The following is a 19,605-nucleotide window of genomic DNA, read 5'->3' as shown; positions in this document are numbered from 1 at the left end:
AAAAAGACATGTAACAAACACAAAACATCAGAGAATAATAAGTTTATCAAAACACAAGTTCTAATAAGTAAACGTGAGCAAAGGCTGTAAATGTAAAAGCTACACTTTAGCATAAAATATAATGCGTAAACATACCATTACAGACATATCTGAAACCGAACTGGAACTCTTAAACTCACTACTATCGTTAAAGCTTTTAATGTGTAAAGATAAAGTTGATAAGTTAATTTCCTGTTAGGGCATCTGTGAAGCCTCGCTCACTAAATGATCTCATTGGAGGGATGCAGCAGAAAGCCTCTGACGTCACCGGAGTAGAACTGCGTGCGCGTATTGTAGACGCATAAGCTTGAACTTCACACACATACTACAGATCGGTGCTTATCGGACACACAAATCCCTCTATTCAAAGGTATGCTTTTCTCCAATTCATTGTAACTTTTCTTTAGACGTTGTAACCTGACGCACTTCATAAAAAACGCCGTAAGAAGTGTGCTGACAGGAGCTGTATACAGATGCAGTCTGTATTTTCCTTTTTATTTACTGGCAGAATAATATCAAAACTTGTTCTGAGTCCAAAAAAAAATCTCAACCAGGGCTGCTGCAGTAGGCGGTGAAACGTAAGAGTTTGGGTACCTCATATTTCAGTGGCGAGAAACACAATTTGTTGTCTTTTCAAGCTAAATCGCGATGCTGTGGCCCAGTTAAACACGTTAATGCAGGGGTTTAAGACCCAAATAAACCCGGCGTGGTTTGCAGCGCCGCTGCAGGGGAGACGGACACACCTGAGCTGCAACCAATCACGCCTCGCCGCCTTAACGTCTGTGCTATCTATGCTGTTGTGTTGGTATGTGTCGGGCTGTGAGCTGAAAAGCTACAGCCGGCTGTGCGTGAAAAGTGGTCAATAAAGAGATGCTGAAAAGCATGTTCATGCAAACATCATCGGGTCTGCCTGATATGTTTACAATGGGACTTCTACTCCTGAACCTCTGCGCATATCCCATATGCGCACAGCGTCTGCAAATCGGAGCTGTATGAAGTCACTTTAATCTTTACCAGGACTGTAAGCTGTCATCTGTGAGGCATGAGCGGTGTTTGTTTGTAACATAGTTACAGAGATATGCAAGCAGTTTCTTGAGCGTTTCTGTAAAAATAACAATCAATAAATTTGCATCATTTGCAAAAATCTTCTCACCTGTACTTAACCTTTTGTTTTTTTTCTAACTCATCAGCCTGTCAATTAGACATCATCCCTGCTATATTTGTTGTTGGGGGGGGGAGTCAGAGATGATATAAATAATTAAGTAAAAAAAATAAGCTAGATTAGACATCTACATTATTGTAAATTATCCATCTTGATTTTTAGCACTTCTGATGATACGCTGTAACAGAAGTAAATCCTCTCCGGTGTCCCAGAACTTCCATTTGTCCAGCATATAAGATGACACAAAGCTGCTGCCATAAACACACACATTACTGGGAATATAGTTACTCAAAGATGACAAACTGGGGAAAAAAGAGATGGAAGCCCTGACTAAAACAAACAAAGAGGAAGAAGACCATGAATCAACCACACAATGTGCCATTGGATCCAGGCTTCTGTTCTGTAAAACTAGACTAACAGAAACCAAAACCAGGAGTAACGGTAACTCTCAACTCAACCTATACTTGATAAATAAAACTATTAAAGGAACAGAAAGATGAAACCGATGCTGATGGATTTTAGGTAGATGGAGAGGACCGAAACACCAGTTGGCGACCCCCATGTTGTGCTGTCTTCATGAGCGCCCACATTCAGCACTAAGAATAAATCACAGATGTGAGAGAGCAGGTTAATGAAGGTGACAATATAAACACAACAAGACGATGACCGGACCGATGCTCTCATGCCGCACATAGCAGCGCCCCAAACTTAATGCATGACCTGATGTGTATGATCGTGAAACATTAGGTCTGCTCCTAAACAGGGTGTCATTTCTAGCTTTGGACTTTATTTGGATTTAAGCTACAAATTAAGGTCATACAATCATCCTTATTTTTAATAAGAATTGTGGGAAAAGTAAAAAAAAAAAAAGGTTTAAATTACAAGTGAAAGACATGAACATGCCTTCATTTTATCTACTCCAATTCTGTCTGCTAAAGTTACAGCCAAAAGTTCATCCCCTACTTCCAGTTTATTTAAAGTTCAGCTGCCAGATGTTGAAAAAATTTATAGAGAAAAGGCTCTTGGATGCTTAATTGTTTTCTTTAAAACTTTGCAAAGCTTTTAAATCCTTATATTACGTAACTATTCCCTAGTTCTAGATTTAGATCTTAACTGTTTCTCAGTCAGATCCTCCTAACTATCATTGTCATCTGTTAGTTATTTGGCTTCTGGAGCCAAAATGAAAGCAACACTAAATTCTTTTATTTGGAGTAAATCTCTGTGGTGGTTGTCTCTTGCACAGGAACAATGGTGAGAGCCTGTGGTCTGCTAACTGCCCAAAAGGAACCAGGTAAAAAGTTGATGAAAATCCAAAATGGGCAGGAGACTAAACTAATTTTGAAGTTAATCAAAAACAGTTGTTTGGATGTTTATGTTTTTCTTTTAGTTCCTCTGAAGAGCATTGAGGTGGAGCTGGAGGTGAGGGACCATGTGGCTACAGTGGTCTCCACCCTGAACTACGAGAATAAGGAGAACAAACCATTAGAGGCTGTTGTTGTCTTCCCTCTGCCTGGAGACGCTGCTGTCTGTCATTTCAGTGCTAAGATCGGACAGACACAGATTGTAGCTGAGGTGAAGGAGAAACAGAAGGTGAGCTGGACAGTAAATATAACCTGATTATAAGTAAGATTCAAAATAACAATAAACACAGTGAATGTCACTGACATGTGTCACCTGTCCTTCAGGCTCGTGAGGAGTATGATGATGCTCTGAGCTCTGGTCAGCAGGCCTTCCTATTGGAGGAGAGCGATCAGAGTCCAGATATATTTTCTCTGAGTGTGGGCAGTCTGCCTCCAGGAGAGAGCGCCTCCATCAGGTTGGAGTACGTGACTGAGCTGGCTGTGCAGGCTGATGATGGTCTGAGGTTCTGTCTGCCTGCTGTGCTCAACCCTCGATACCAGCCTCAGGGTAGGAACACTTCAAAATACTTGGACCAGAAATGGTTAAACCATATTAGGTCTTGAACCAACCTCACAACAGTGACAGAACACAATATATGGCAGAAAAAGCATCAAAGTTCAACTTTATTTTCTCGAAGAAAAGATACCACATAACACTGTGACTGTCAAACATATTTATCAGATTAGAAAAAATGTAAAAGACTTGTGCCAGCCTTGTACCTAATTTCCCTGAAACCTTTAATTGGACCAGATGTTTTTAGAAGCTTTAATATTTAATGCCTTATTGTTCACAGCATTTCTAACCTAATGTTGTGTACAGGTAGTGAAGGTGTTCAGGTGACTTCTGTTCCAGCCTCTCTGGTGCCCTACAGTCTGTCTTTCTCTGCCCGAGTGTCCTCTCCTCGTCCAATCTCTAAAGTAGAGTCCAACTGTTCCCTGGACCCTCTCCAGGACCTCAACACTGATCAAACCCAGGCCACGGTAGGTAGAGTGCTGATGTGTCTGCTCTGTACTTATAACTGAGAACTAAATATGAATGTGTTTGTGGTGTGCAGGTCAAGCTGGCTGCAGGACACAAGTTTGACAGAGATGTTGAACTGCTGATTTATTACAAAGACGTCCACCAGCCCACCGCTGTGGTGGAGGCAGGACAGGCCTCTGCTGAGCCGGGTGAGTGGAAATGATAGGAGTAGTTGGTTTTCAAAGACAGATTTTTAATATCCCCATTCTTTCACTCAAAAGTTTGAATATGTATGAAAAAACCACTGAAAAGCAAATTTATATAAACTTTTTTCTGTCTGTTATTTTTCAGGCTCTCTGATGGCTGATTCAGTGGTGATGGTGAGTCTGTACCCTGAGTTTCCCCAGTCTGTGACGTCTTCAGTGGCTTCATGTGGAGAGTTTGTGTTGTTAATGGATCGATCTGGAAGTATGAGTAATTCTCGCATCAGCAGTGCCAGGGTATCCATAATATACTTACTCATAAACTCTTTAGTTTCAAATTGTTCCTCTCACACAGTGGCCTCACTATATTTTCAATGTTCTCTTAAGGATACTCTGCTGCTCCTGTTGAAGAGCTTACCAATGGGCTGCTATTTCAATATTTACAGTTTTGGGTCCAGATATGAACACATCTTCCCGTGAGTCTCTCCCAGCCCAACAAAGGTCCTTTTGTCCTTGACATGAAATACGTGCATGTTTGTATTGGTATTTGTGTGATGGCAGTAAGAGTGTGGAGTACAGCCAGCAGACCATGGAGGAGGCTCTAAATACAGTTGTGCAGATGGAAGCTAATCTCGGAGGAACAGAGATGCTGCAGCCCCTCAAACATATTTACAGCCAGCCCTGCATTCCCAATCAGCCTCGACAGGTAACACACCAGGTTAGGTTCAAACTTTCAGAGGGAGCTCAGCTCCCAAACATAATTTCATCCATACAGTTTCTTGTGATTAATATTAATGAAATATGCTTTTGCAAATGTCATCAACTGTTACCTTCTAAAGCAGCCTAACTGGTACGATGATCTATTCAGAGTGAATAATCAGAGATTTCTATCTAATCCACCCGTTGAAGCAAACTGGTAATAGCGTTGTTTTATATTAATTCATACAAACCCTCCCTTTATGATGCAGACTCAGCATTATATACCCCAATTTCACGAGTGGATAATAGATTTGTATTCCCTCACATGAATGTAATGACAGCCATCCTGTTCACCATGTTTAGATTGGTATGAATCCTGTAAAATGGACCCTTGTGCACCTCTTCCACCTCTGGCTGGAGCAGCTTCCCCACGTGGCTCCTCCACTGCTCTCGGCTGAGAAGTTTGAGGACACAGTAGTTGCTCTGTGGCACTCCTCCGCGGGGCCGATATGAGCGCAGACACTGCGCCGGGCACTAGCCGCTCCCGCCCGAGGAGTGGGGATGGGTGCGGCAGCAGGCTGCATCTTGGTTGTTCGCACCCTGCTGCATGCCTGCCGCTGGGGAACCTGGTGGGGGTGTTGGTGGTGTCGGTCAGAACTGGATTAGAGCTGCCAGATTCGCAATCCTTTGTGTGCTGCAGTCAATCCAGTACCGGAGTTCTTTCTGCTTACGCTTCCTGGTTTCTGCACCACTGTGGCAAGAATGAGGCATGATGCGACCACGATTCTGCATTCTGAAACATCTTACTTTATTAAACGGTTGCTTTTTGTACAACTCGGCTCAGCTTCCCAGCTGCCAGCCACACGTACACAACAACAATACAACAGGACTTCACACCGCGCTTAAGCTGGGCAGGCGTGATTGCGATGCCACGCAGATGTGTCCACCTTCGCTGCTGTGGCACCGCCAGCCACGCCCTGCCAGAGTGCTCTGATGGAAATTTCCTTGAGCGCCCCCCAAAAGAGTCCAAACTCAACTATCTAACACACACACACAGTATGTTTGACTTCAGAAGACATTTCACTGACTTGAAAAAACTGAATAATAGCTGAATAATATAAACATGTTGTACATATGTCTCTTACCTCTGTGACATTATCATACTACCCTTCTTCCATCTTCTTAAGTACCATATTTTGAGTTCATATTAACCGTACATTGTTCTTTGCACATTACCATTAAAACATTTGTGTTTCTGGAACCTAACTCAGCTCTCAGAACAAGCTGTGTGTTTCTGGGTCTGATGTTCTGCCCTTATGTGCCAACTCTCCTCTCTAGCTGTTTGTCTTTACTGATGGAGAGGTGTGGGACACCAAAGAAGTGATAGATCTGGTGAAGAGGAACTCAGATTCTCACAGGTGAAACCACAAAAACACAAGTACGTCTACACAATTACAGAATGTCCAACATGTCCTCTATGTACTTAAAGAAAACTGTTGTATTGCAGGTGTTTCTCTTTTGGGATTGGGGAAGGGGCCAGCTCTGCTCTCATCAATGGGATGGCCAAAGAAGGAGGAGGTCATGCTCAGTTCATCACAGGGACTGACAGGATGCAAGCAAAAGTAAGATATTTAACACAATTAGAAGTCAAGCTAAACATCGCAGCAGCAGCAGCACCAGCAGATCCATATTTGAGATCAGACCTGCAGTGAGTAAAATGTCTGTTCCAGCTGTTTGTGTATATTTGGAGAGTTTTTCTTTATTTTTCAGGTGATGCAGTCGCTGCGATTTGCTCTGCAGCCGGCTGTGGTCGACATCTCAGTCATATGGGATTTACCAAAGGAAGTGTCTGTCACTGTCCTCTCTCCACCAATCACTGCACTTTTTCCAGGTCAAAGGTCACTGATTTATGCCCAGCTCAGTGGACAGGTAGGAGCAGCAGCCTCTCATGTTGTTGTTTAGATATTTGATGACAGTAATTAACGTGACTTCTGACCCTGTGGTTTTGTGTCAGAGCTCAGAGGCAGCAGAGGGCTGTGTGACGGTGAAGTACAGCCTGGCAGGTCATCCCTCTGAGAACCAGCTGCACTTCAGTCTCAGACCTGCAGAGGACACTGGGTAAAACAGAGTTTTGATATAAACAGCACTGTTCTGTGGATCATGACTTTAGACTTAAAGTTGCTAAGTGTGAAACATATGACACTATCCAGTTAATCCCTCCCATGTTCTATTTCTAACCTCTTTTACTTGACCTTGACGATCACGTCAATGAGGTCATAAATAACTTATAAATTCAAATTTTATTTGTTCCAAACACAGTACAACATGTAGTGAAATACTTGTGTTTGAGCTGCGGACAGGCTGCAGACGTAGCCGCTCCATCCCCGGGCTTTGTTTTAACATGGGGGTCTAGCCAGGACCCTTACTGGATACCGGATACTGGAGTCTATTTTCAGGAGGGAAGATGTTATCAGAACTAGTGTGTAATCGGGACTTTGCATAGATGCTTAAAGCTCTTATTGCAGTGCCAAAACTTTGTCTCTGTCCTAAAACTCCTCCCTCTGTCCTCACGCTGACTGTTTAGAGGTGAACCCCACTTATTGTTCCACTTATTGCTGTGCCATTAGCAAATGTTGGTGCGCAGCTGTGTTTATTATGTTTATTTTCATGAATGGTCGGATGGTCCTCACAGTGAATTATGGGAGAGCATTTTCTCCTCCCTTTCTGTAAAGGATGGTCCAGTGTATCCTCTGCTCAAGGAAGCAATAAAAGAAGCATTGAAGCGCCATTCCTTAGTACTTACAGAATTGAGCAGCTCTTATTATGGTCGCTTTGCCGATATTTCAGTCATGTCTCTCAGTTAAGAACCCTCCAAAGCAAAATTAACTTTTGGAACGTATCTATTGCCTCAGTCTATTTTTGTCCTTTGTCAGAACATCAGCTCACTTTCCCTTCCTGTCTCTTAGCTCCAGTGCTTCTTACTGTAAGTATTAGTTCCCAGTTTAGGTTTCGGTAGTTTATAGCTTTCCGTTTCCTTTTGAACTTTATGTTCCACATTTCATCAGTTTCACCTTCAGTTTAATAAAAGGCTCGCATGTTGAATTTAGGTCATAATAGAGGCCTCCTGTCCATATACTGCACAGTGCAACGAGTGGAAAATAATTATATCGTTTTATCTGTTTTCACTTGAAATGCCACCATGAGCTTCTGTTCTGTGGACTGAGATTTCCACTAGGAGATTTTCTCTTGGTGTGAGCATTTGTCACCATTCATGTTATCACTGTGATTCTTATATAAAGCAATGGGTTTATCTCCATCTATGTTTGACCTTAGAAAGCATACAATATAATAAAAACAGAGAAGTCACTGGTAAACAGCTGTAGTAAAAATATGTCCGTACTTCTTTACAGATTAACAGTCCACAAGTTGGGTGCTCGGACTCTGATTCGTTCCCTGGAGGAGGGAGAACACAGAGGATGGCAAGACACAAAAGTGAAGGAGAAGGTGGTGCAGCTCAGTGTCCAATCGGGAATAAGCAGTTCACTGACTGCCTTCATTGCTGTCTTCAATAACAATGGCGAGGCGATTCAAGGACCTCTTCTGCACAAAAATATTTTAAAACACGGTGAGTTTTTAAAAGCAAGAACTAAAACTTTCACCCACAACTCTGAAGATCAAAATTACAGTGCACGAATAAAGGGAGTGCAGTGATTAAAAATAGTTTTATAAGATGACTTGAAAACAAGCTCATTAAACTAAAAACCAAAATATTAAGGGGGGAAAAACCCATTGGTCAACACTGACAGTGTACCAAATAAAGGATGGCCAGCTAGAGGTCTATATACTGTGGGGCCCATTCAGGAGGCAGCTGAATGGGTTTGCAGAGAGGACAGACTGAACAAGGGACTAAATAGATGAATGAAAAACATATAAAACAGCAATGACATCCAAATGTCATTCCGACTGGTGACGTGTAGTCGGATGGTAACAAAGACAGAGAGGGTAGTCAGAACGGACACGATTGAACTGCCAGAAACTACTTTGGAATCTCACAGGCAAATGGGAACCATCAAGAGGCCTCTAGAAGACACCGAGGGTAAGGCAAGTCCTGAGGAGTATGCTAAATGAGAAGAACAAGATCTGGGAATCAACACCTGCAAGAAAGCTCCTTATCATGCATGGGGTTTCAGCCCAAGTCCAGCATCCTGAAACTTTTCGCTAAGCGAAAGGAAGCGGGCCAAGGACTGGTGAGTGTCAGAACCACTATCCAGGATGAAAAAAAGAAAAAAGAGCCATGAGTATATCAGGAAGATGACCACAACTGATCACGTACATAGGGAATACTCCAGGCAGCAGAAACCTGAGAAAGAAAAGGAGGAAAAAGAGGAACCATCATGGAAGTATAGGTCCATGCAGGGCAAGTAGCACTGACAGATAGAAGAAGTGACTGATATCGAGAAATCCGAACAGTGGCTGGACAAAACTGAACTGAAAGACTAATCATGGCAACACAAGATTCATAATGGCTGGAGTCTACCACACCAGGCAAGACCCCAGGTGTAGGTTATGCAAAGTTTTCCCTGAGACCTTCCAGCACGTAATTGCAGGGTTTAAGATGCTAGCAGGCGGGGCTTACAAGGAAGACCATAACCAAGTTGCCGGCATAGTATAGAGGAATATCTGCGCCGAGTATGGCCTGGAAGTTGAGTTCAAAATGGGTGGTTGAGAGAGACCAGACTAAGATCCTGTGGGACCAGATACAGATGGACAAACTCACTTGGTGATGGCTAACCAATCAGACCTAGTAGTGCTAGAAAAGAAGAGGAAAACCAGCCATAGTGATAGATGTAGCTATACCAATCAATAGCAAAATCAGGCAGAAGGAAACTCAAGAAAGTCGAGAAATACAAATGGCTGAGAGAGGAGCTTTAGAAGATTTGGAGGTTGAAGACAACAGTGGTCCCAGTGGTAACTGGAGCATTTGGAAGTGACTTCCAAACTGGTTGACTTGCTCCAGGAGATCCCAGGATTGACATCTGAGATCTTAACAGATATCTACTCACACATTTTTTGGGGGGTCAGAAATATAAATTAACACAATACTGTCCGTGCTATGGAAAAAGAATTTGTCACAATATAAACAGGCAATAGAGCAACAATCCTCACAATCTCTGTGATCCAGGACCTTCTAATTACTCAAATTATAAAATGTTGAAAAACATCAGTTGTTTGATGCTAAATGTTTTACTGCCATAATTTTAGTTAATGTATTTTATTTTGCATTACGCATATTTTCTGTCAATAGGACATTTATTTTAGAAATTCTCATGTAGGATCTATGAGATGCACACCCATTTTGAAGCATGAGCATGGCAAGTTGAAGCTGGGAATGTTAAAGGTTTCTTAAAAGTATCTGTACATTGCTCATTTCAGCCTCTAAACATGGGTCAGCCCGCGAGGTATGTTTTATGTCATATAGATCATTTTATGTCTCTATTGTACCTGTTTTACTATCTCATTGAATGTTATGGGTTTTTTGATGGTAGCGTAGTTTGTGATCAAGGTGATGCTGTAACAATATCAACCCAAGATTGTACAAGTCGCATAAAAGTCAACTTCATGCCATCAGTAAAAAGAACTCTTTACTGACTTTAAGAAGAGGTGGAAGTCATGATATCCAAACATCCATCTAACCATTAAAAAAGATTCAATGGACCTGATCTATGAAAACATTAACCATTAACTAGCCTGTAAACACTGAATAAACCAATAATTCTGTTGCAAAGTTAACATGATTGGAACTGAAATATGAAACATGTTTTTATACACTGTTTCTATAACTTTTTGTGATATTTTAAATATTGTTAAATGGCACTTATTAAATCACAGTTTGCAAAAAGCCCCACTTTGTTGACATTTTAATCAGCTTCATTTTATTCGTACATTTTACAACCGACTGTTATGATTGATGGTATGATGTTTAACTTAATGTGTTTACCGTCCATCTTTAGGATCTAAAAATGCCTTCTTTTCTTGCTACAGATTACGTTGATTGCACTCTGAGTCCTTACCAGGATTATGAAGGTAAGCAAGTAGCTAAATACAACAGATATTGTTTCTCTAAACTTTTGATATTTTAAATATTACTGAAAAACTTGTACCTTTGGTTATGAATCATTGTGCATAAAAAAAAACAGTGATTTATAACACTTTGAACATTTTTATGAATACATTTTAAACTGTTGTCATGATTTTAGTTTTAGATTTCTTTATAATTTCTTTACCTCCCCTCTCTTTTAGATCTCCAAGAGCCTTCCCTTCTTACCATGGGTTACATGTATGCTGATCAGGAATCTTATGGCAAGCTAAGTTTTGTTTGTTTTTTATTTCTCTAAATGCTGGTGAACACTGAACAAACCAACATTTCTGTGGCACAGTTACTGCTGAACCCATTTGCAACATTAATGAAAAGAATTGTTACTATACATTTTTGTGATACTTTAAATCTTACTGAAAGTTGCACTGTTGTAATGAGTTATAAATCACAGTGTGTGAAAAGAAAAACGTTTTTGACATTTTGAACATTTTAACAAGCTTATTATTGTAAATACATTTTAAACTGATTGCTGTGATTCATAGTATGAGGCTTAGCGTAATGTCTTTAACTTCTCGCTTTTGGATCTGAAAATGCCTTTCTTAATTGCAACAGATTACGTTGGTTGCACCCTGAATCCTTATCAGAATTGTGAAGGTAAGTAAACGGCTAATTATAGCACAACATTCATAAATAGATTTCTATAAATGGAATAACTGCCTGTAAACACTGACCGAACCAATATTCCTGTGGGACAGTCGGTATTTAACTGGTTTGCAGCTTTATTGTGAAAAGCTGTTCCTCTAAATTACGGTAATATTACTGAAGAACCTGCAGCCTTGTAATGGCATATGAATCACTGTATAAAAATAAATAAATAAATAATCACACTATTTTGATATTTTAATAACCTTTTTATTATAAGAACAGGCTAAACTGATCATTGCCATTGGTGGTACAAAATTTAGTTGTAATGTTGTCACTTCTCCCTTCGTTTTGTGCCTGGAAAAACCTTCTTTAGTTACTGCAGATTACAGTCGTTTCATGCTAAAGTGTTCTTGGACTACTTCTACAAGGGAGTCATAGATAGATTGATAGATAACTCATAACATTATTACTCCCTACCTAATATTGTGTTGGTCCCCCATTTCCTATAAAACAGTCCTGACAGTCCAGTTCCCGGATGGTATACTGGGGTATCTGGTCTTACATCCCAGTCTCGGGGAACAGAAGCACAACATAAGGGTTAACCCTCAAGGTGGAATTTTATTGCTACCAAAACTAACAGTGCTAACTCTGGGGTGAACAAAGGCTAAAATAATAAACAAAACAAGCTATTCCAAAAGAAGCTGCTACCTAAACCCTGCATGAAACAAAAGCCAAATAAAAGACAACCACTACCCTAACTCCCTAATTTAATGAACAAGAGAAAAGGTAAAGAAAACAATTAGGCAGTTCATCCCTTCTGCTTTAGTGCTTATTTAGTGGAAAAGAGTATTTACAACACTGTTTACAAAACTTGACGGTTCTCTGAAGACACGCACAAAAATTTGTCACAGAGGGTTTGGAGGCCAACGACAGGTCTATGTAATTATTTTTGTGCCATTGTTCTGAGCACATGTTAAAAAAAATTTGCAAGTACAAGTGTTGCATTTTGAGGAGAAATTTATTTTGAGCGAAGAAAAACTAAATTTGAGCGAACAAAATTCTTCTTCTTTGCTATTATCCATATACACACACAATAACAGCCCCTCTCGCTCGATTGATAACGACACCACATATTTGCAAAAGTGTTCTAACGTTTTTGGAGATGCCCGTTACCCACCAGCTGACTGCACAGCTGGAGTGGCCATTGGCCGATAGTGATTTTTTGTTTTTATGTTTGTTTGTTTTTGTAACAATATAAACTATGAAGGTGGTGGATTTGCAAAGTGGTCATGATGGACTCTGGACTCAGGGATCCATATCCTGCTGAATGAGACTGTAGTCATTGGAGTTTCTTTTTTTTTTTTCTTGCCTTGATTGACCTGATCTATTATTTAAGAATAAAAAAAACAAAAAGCTGAATGAGAAAGAACAACACATGATTTTCTATAAAAGAACAACATAACTGCCTGGAAACACATGAAAAAATAAATGCTATTTAACTTGTTTGGGACTTAAAAACAAACAAAACAAACAAAACAAACAAAACGCTGTTCCTCTACATTTTTGTGATATTTTAAATATTACTGAAGAACATACACACTTGGAATGAGTTATGAATCACTGTGTGTAAAAGCCCCACATTTAAAATTTTTATTATAAATACCTTTTAAACTGATTTTTATGATTCATTATGAGATTTTTAGTTATGTCTTCCCCTACCCTCTTTTATATATCTCAAAGAACCTTCCTTTCTTGCCATAGGTTACATGGATGCTGATCAGGAATCTGGTGGTAGGCAAAAAGCTAACCTTTTTGTTGGTTTGTTTTGGTTTGTTTTTCTTCTCTAAATGCTGGTAAACACTGAACAAACCAACATTTCTTTGTGATACAAATACTATGCTATTCATTTGCAATTTACATATAAAATGTTGCCCCTATAAATCTTTGCGACACATTAAATCCTGTGGAAAAAAGTTGCACTGTTGTAAGGAATCACAGTGTGTTAAAATGTTCACTTTTTTTCTTTCTTTTTTTTTTTACAATTTTGAACATTTAACAAGCTTATTTATTTTAAGTTTTTAAGTTTTAAATGGATTGTTGCGATTCATGGCATGAAGCTTAGCTTAATCTCTTTACCTTCTTTGTTTTCCACAGATTACATGGATTGCGCACTGCCTCTTGATCAGGATTATGAAAGTGAGCAAAAATTCTAAATAAAACAGAAACACAGATGTGTGTTTATGTTCTGTAATTAGAGTGACTGCCTGTAAACACTGAACAAAACATTTCTGTAGCACAGTTACTGTTTAACTTTTTTGCAACTTTAACATGAAAAGTTAATTCTTTTTTGTGATATTTTAAATCCTGCTAAAGAACTTGTGCCTTTGAAATTAGTCATTAAACAGTGTAAAAAGCCACACATTTAAATATTTTCAGGTATTTCAACAATCTTATATTATTATAGTATAGCATTATAGTTATTAAGTTGAAGTCTTGAAGACACAAACGTTTCAGTTATTCTAAAATTATGTTTAACTTACTTATCTCAATCAGAAGACATGCCCTGTGCTAAAGTTAAATTTAAAAGCTAAATGCTATAGAAAGTGTTTTTTTTTATTTTTTTATGAATACATGGCTGTAAACACTGAAATAACTACCGCTTTTTTGTGGAACAGTTGACATTTGCCTTTTCCTTTGTAGTCATTAACAATTTGCCCATGTTAAGTAGTACTTAAGGTGAATCATTTTATTACCATAAAAATCCAGTTTTTAGTAGTTTCATTTCTTAATTCTCATGTCAGAAACATTTACTATTTATTTTAAAACCTTGAAGTGAAAAAGTGTTTTTAGTGTTGTGACACATCTTTTAAAAAAGAAAAGAAAAACAGAACAATGAAAAAAATAACCTTTCCAAAGAAATTGTCCTACATTACAAGTTACAAACCATTACACTGGGTGACAGTTTACTTAGTTAAGACCCCCACATTACGTGGAATTGGAGGGCTTTTATTTGCCTTGTTTTAGACAGGCATTGTTGCCCATGGTCATGGATGTGGATTTCTGTTTATTGTGGAGGAATGAACTTAATCAAATGTTCATCATTTTAAAGGAAGCTTGTATCAAAACACCAAAATCCGATGTATTATGCATTTAATAACAGTAAATTGATCTATATCAGGGTTTTGTTTATCTGTTCTCTCACCAGCTTGTAGCTACAAACCTAGAAATAAGTCTGACAGCAAGACAGGGGTATTTACTCAGATGAAGAAGATACTAAGTGACTTTTGGAAATCTTGTAAGACGGTGGCTGATGGTGCTCTAAAATCTGTGTCTGAAGGTAATGTTAGATGTAAGTAGATAAATCCAATAAACTATCAGCTTCCATCATTTACAGAATGTCAGACAGTTGTAGTTGGCTCATCACATGTATGTGTAGTGTGTGCTAGTGGATCAGGAAAAAGAAAATAATAATATGAAAATATAGTCAACAAAAACTTGAATGAGGCATTTAAATATATTACAAATGTTTCAAAGTTTATGGTGGTTTATGGATTGCTTTATATTGTAGACTTTTTATGTCTTCACATGTAGAATAATTATAATCAGGTCCAGCTTTTGTTTCATCTTTGGTTTTTCAGCTTCTGTGTCTGAGCAGCAAACCAGAGATCCTTTGCTGCAGTTAGTCTCCCTCCAGGAGGCAACTGGCAAGTGGTTGCTTGATCCAGCTCTGCCTACTGCACTGGGAAAGACGAACGAGGAGGTGGAGAAGTCAAAGCCAGTATTGGTGGGTTGCTGTAAATTTAAATCATTATATAAAGTGATAATATAAGATTTCATAGTATGAAACCTAATTAAAAATGTTCATATATAACACAAAGTTTTTGGGTGCCGTCATGGAAGGGACTGTACCTGGAGACATTGTGAAAGGAGTGATTGGGGGGAATGGCCTGTTTGCTCTAAATGAGAATGATGTTTTGTTATTGGACTTCTGTACTAGGTACAGGTTGGCCAACCAAACAATATGTTTTAGTGTAAGGTTGATTGTAAGTGTACTTTGTGCCAGAGCAAAAGGTCAGTGGTTGGTTTTGTTTTTGTATCTGATCAGAGGCAGTATGTCTTGCACACTTTGGTGGAGAGCAATGCTGTCAACTGACCGCCTAATGGTGAGTCGGACTAGATGGCAGGGAGGACTGCTAGACAGTCCTAGAAAACCTAAATGGGTAAAGAGGGAGGTTTTGGACCTCCCACGGGATGCAAGAGTAATGAGAGAGGCTGTAAAGGTTAAGGAGTAGGCTTTCTAGACTGGGTTGGCCCAGGGATACTCCCGAAGCAGGTATTGTGGGGCCAAATGGGGTGGCTTCAACAGTTGAACAGAACTTCAAGCAAAAACCTGGGTGTGGGATGAGTTCAGAGAAGCTATGGAGGAGGACTTTTGGCAGGCATCAAAGAAGGTCTGTCAAGCTATCTCAGTACTCAGGAGGGAAAAGCTGGGTTTGGCCCAAGCCATGTTTAGTTGGGGAGGAGAACTGCTGTCCCGTGGAGGAAAAGGCATGTTGAGGAACTCTAAAACCCAAGCAAAACGTTCCATATGAAGGAAGGAGAGCCTGAACACTTGGGGTAAGTCTCACCGGTTACACTTGCAGACGGTCACCAGGATTGTTGAGAAGCAGGAGGAAGGGTTACCTATATGCGCTTTTAATGTTGGGACAGTGCCTGTGGAGTGGCAGTCCAGGGTGGTGGTTCTCATTTTATTATTATTATAAGAAATTATTGGGGTATTATGCTGCTTAGCCTCCCAGGGAAAACTTAATTCAGGGTATTTTGAAAAGATGTTCCGTCCAATCATTGAACAGGAGGAGGAGCAGGAAGGTTGCCTGTTGTTTTCGATCCTATTCTAAAATTTCAAGAAGGACATCTGCTTTGGGAATCTCAGAATAACATCTGTTTTTTTGCAAATAATATATATATATATATATATATATATATATATATATATATATATATATATATATATATATATATATATATATATATATATGATGATATATATATATATACATCATTCTCATATATATATATATACATATATATATATATATATGTGTGTATATATATATATATATATGTATATGTATATAAATATATATATATATATATATATATATATATATATATATATATATATATATATGTGTGTATATGTATGTATGTATATATATATATATATATATATATATCTCAACCAACATAATCTGTCGCAATTAAGTGATATATGTGGTTCTGTATGCTTCATTGGAGCGTGACCTTCTGTGTTACATTAGCACACATCTATTCCTTTCAACCACTGATACTTTTCACTTCTCATATCCCATGCTTGTTATTTCCTTTTTTTGAATAAAGTAATGATTAGCAACACAATCTGTCTTGTCTTCCCTCTGTCATTTGCCATGGGCCAGCTTGTGACAGTATCCACTGGAGCAATTTGTCACAGTTTGAAATGGTTGGTATGAGAGTCAGCACCTCCAAGTCTGAAGTCATGATTCTTTGTTGGAAAGTGGTGGGATATTTCCTGGATTCTTGTGGTTAAGAGAAATGTGAGCCAAAACGTGAATCTTTCAATTATCCAGTCCATTTACATCCCAGCCCTCACCTATGATCATGAAATATGTGTAATGACCATAGAATAAGGTCATGACTGCACACGCGGCTGAATTAAGTTTGCTCCGTAGGGCTCAGTCTTATAGATGGGGTGAGAAGCTCTGACATGTAGACAAATCTTGAACTAGAACTGCTGTTCCTCCATCTCAGACAGAGTAGGTCGAGGTAATTTAGCCATCTGTAAGGATGCTTCCTGGGCGCCTTCCTTTGTGAATATTTAGAGCATGACCAAAAGGGAAGAGACCCCGGGAATCTGCTGGAGAAATTATATTCCTTGTCTGGTCCTGGAATGCACTTGGATCTCCCAGAAGGAACTGGAAAATATATGGATTAGTCTGCTGCCACTATGACCTACTTCAGATGAGCATAACATAAAGATGGATACAACTATAACATAAACAAATTACATTGAAGGGAGCAAATGGAGCAAAAAATATTTATTATCAGTCAAAGTATTTCAGTGCCTTCTTTCAGATTATTTATGTTTTCAAAGTGGTAGGAAACAAGATCATAATCATTGGGTAGCATTTTCCATGTGAAGGATTGTGTTCTGTCTATATCATTTGATTTTGTTTGATTTGGTGAATTAGGCCAACAAGGAAATTTGGGCTACCATTCTGGCTCTGATCTGGCTTCATGGTTTAAAGATGGATTCAAAGAATGAGTGGGATCTTCTGGCTATGAAGGCTGCCTCATGGCTCCGTGCTCAGAATGGTAGTAACCCTTATGAAAGTGCTAAAGTGCTTTTTAACACTGGTTGATGCCACACTCAGCTGTCTTTCTTTGTTTTGTGTTTTCAGCACCATGGGTGACAGAGTGTGTGGAAGCTGCAAATTTACTGTTGGGTTGCAGCGTGATGAAAGAAGCTCTGGGACTCTGAGGGATTTCTTATGAACCCTTTTCCAATAGTACCTACTTGATTTGGGTCAGCACGGCTCAACTCTGTTTTTAGCCTTTTCCATTAAGTGATAGTATCTGGTAGTGGATAGTTTTTTAGTACCTCCTCAGCCGGGGTTCCAAGCGATCCATGCAAGTAGAAAATGTGACATCAACAGACTGCGTGCCACAAATTGATTAGTCAGAGGTGTCACTCGATGAATCATGAGAGCGTCTATTTAATGACTAACCAACTAAACTGTCATTTTTGAAACCTAACAACAAGGGCAATGGCTACACTAAAGACAACACTGTGATCACTGACTCTGCCAAAAAGCCACAGACTGAGCAACAGGTATAACACTACCTTTCTTGTGGCGTTCGTGTCACATACAAATGATATTACAGTCATGCCTGCTTACCTGATGAATGGTTGTTGTCTGCCACTAATTTTAGTATATCACCTTTGTGATTCATTTTAATACTTTGGTTCAAAAATGTCGTGCAGAGAAAGGGACACTCCAAAACAAACAACAAACACATCTCCCACTACTGTCCAAGTTGCGGCATTTTTTTATTTACTTAGTCAGTTATTAGTTATCGGTGCAAAATCTCCACGTACTGACAAGTACTGTAATTCTATGAATACATCGAGAAGTTAAACAAGAGAAACTGTATGCAGGTGGATTATGGCAGTTCTGTTTTTACAATAATAAAAATCAATAATCAGCAAGTAAAACCTTGATTTGTGACTTTTATTCTATTTCATTATTTATTTTTTAAATCCTGTCTGGCAGCTTTGCAATCAGAATTGTGATCTGAATGCATTTTTGCTTTTTTTTTTAATAACATTAAACTTTTGGATATATGCTACTATAGTAGCATAGGGCCACTGAAGGTAGAAAAAAATAAAGGGGAAGGCTGTGCGTGTGTGTCAGTTATTTTTTTTGTGCAGTGGTTTTTATGCACTGGTTTATCTGGTAGGTATTAAATATTATAAATATTTAAATACACCAAATATTTAATAATTTAATAAAAAAAAATTCTACCTGTTGTAGCTAAGAAGCCACCCACAGGCCCTTTGCTGACATTAATCTCCCTCCAGCAGGCGTCTGGCTGCTGATTGCTTGATGCGCCTCTGGCTATTGCACTGGGTAAGACCAGCAGTGAGGTGGAGAAATCAGTGCCTGGAAAGGTGACTTGTTCATCTTAATAAATAAAATCAAAAACTGATAATTTGAGATATTGTTATAATAATAATAATGATAATATAGCAAAATTTGAATACAAACACATGATGTATAAAAATGTATGGAACGACCAGACAACATTATGTGTGCGTTATCATTTGTTTTAATTATATAATTAGAATTGTTATATATTTGTATTGTACATTGGTATTTGAAATTTGTGTTTACCGTTGTAAACAAATAAATAGATAAATCAGAATTGTTCTCATAACATTGATAAAGTAAAGACAGCTACTGTAGCAGCTCTTTCAGAAAGACTGTTCCTTACTTTTCTCTCCCCCTTTCTGGTGATGAAATTCATACTTTGTTACTTGTTTAACACATAAAGACTATAAGAACATTTTCCCAGGTTTCCCTCTGTAGCCACCCTACAGTCTTCTGTACCAAGACTTTTAAACGCAGGGTTCAGGTCCTGATGACTGTGTTCTCAGAGCTAAGGCTGCGAAAAAAGCTCCACCCACATCTCAACAAGTAAGTGGAGAATATCAGATAGAGGTGACATATCAGTTGAGTCTGTGCTGTTTGAACACTTTGGCCTTAATATTTACAAACGGGGACGGCAGTAAACCATCTGACATCTGACACACATGTTGAGCTTTAGAGGTAAGCTCCTAC

General features: G+C 38.9%; 1 protein-coding gene across 3 annotated transcripts; it reads left to right on the top strand.

Annotated features, from left to right (window-relative positions):
* Positions 1-279: 279 nt before the first annotated feature.
* LOC113036838 (von Willebrand factor A domain-containing protein 5A-like) lies at positions 280-18,479 on the top strand. 3 transcript variants are annotated; one of them, XM_080288610.1, is made up of 23 exons: positions 280-409; positions 2,445-2,492; positions 2,589-2,791; positions 2,887-3,109; positions 3,422-3,582; positions 3,657-3,771; positions 3,914-4,062; positions 4,153-4,241; positions 4,327-4,471; positions 5,803-5,882; positions 5,972-6,086; positions 6,235-6,393; positions 6,479-6,582; positions 7,875-8,089; positions 10,507-10,548; positions 10,765-10,824; positions 11,174-11,215; positions 12,968-12,997; positions 13,361-13,402; positions 14,412-14,543; positions 14,845-14,990; positions 17,455-17,578; positions 17,665-18,479. In XM_080288610.1, the coding sequence occupies exons 2-23, from the start codon at positions 2,450-2,452 to the stop codon at positions 17,742-17,744; spliced, it is 2,499 nt and encodes an 832-aa protein (XP_080144736.1). In that variant the 5' UTR covers positions 280-409; positions 2,445-2,449; the 3' UTR covers positions 17,745-18,479. The 3 variants fall into 3 exon arrangements, with proteins under 3 accessions (XP_080144736.1, XP_080144735.1, XP_080144737.1); XM_080288609.1 differs by having other exon boundaries at positions 281-409; positions 14,412-14,555; XM_080288611.1 differs by lacking the exon at positions 14,412-14,543 and having other exon boundaries at positions 281-409.
* Positions 18,480-19,605: the final 1,126 nt, after the last annotated feature.

Source organism: Astatotilapia calliptera, chromosome 14 (genome assembly GCF_964374335.1).
Source record: "Astatotilapia calliptera chromosome 14, fAstCal68.1, whole genome shotgun sequence".
Classification (NCBI taxonomy): domain Eukaryota; kingdom Metazoa; phylum Chordata; class Actinopteri; order Cichliformes; family Cichlidae; genus Astatotilapia; species Astatotilapia calliptera.
The sequence above is the reverse complement of the archived record's forward strand: the minus strand, read 5'-3'. Positions and strand labels throughout refer to the sequence as shown.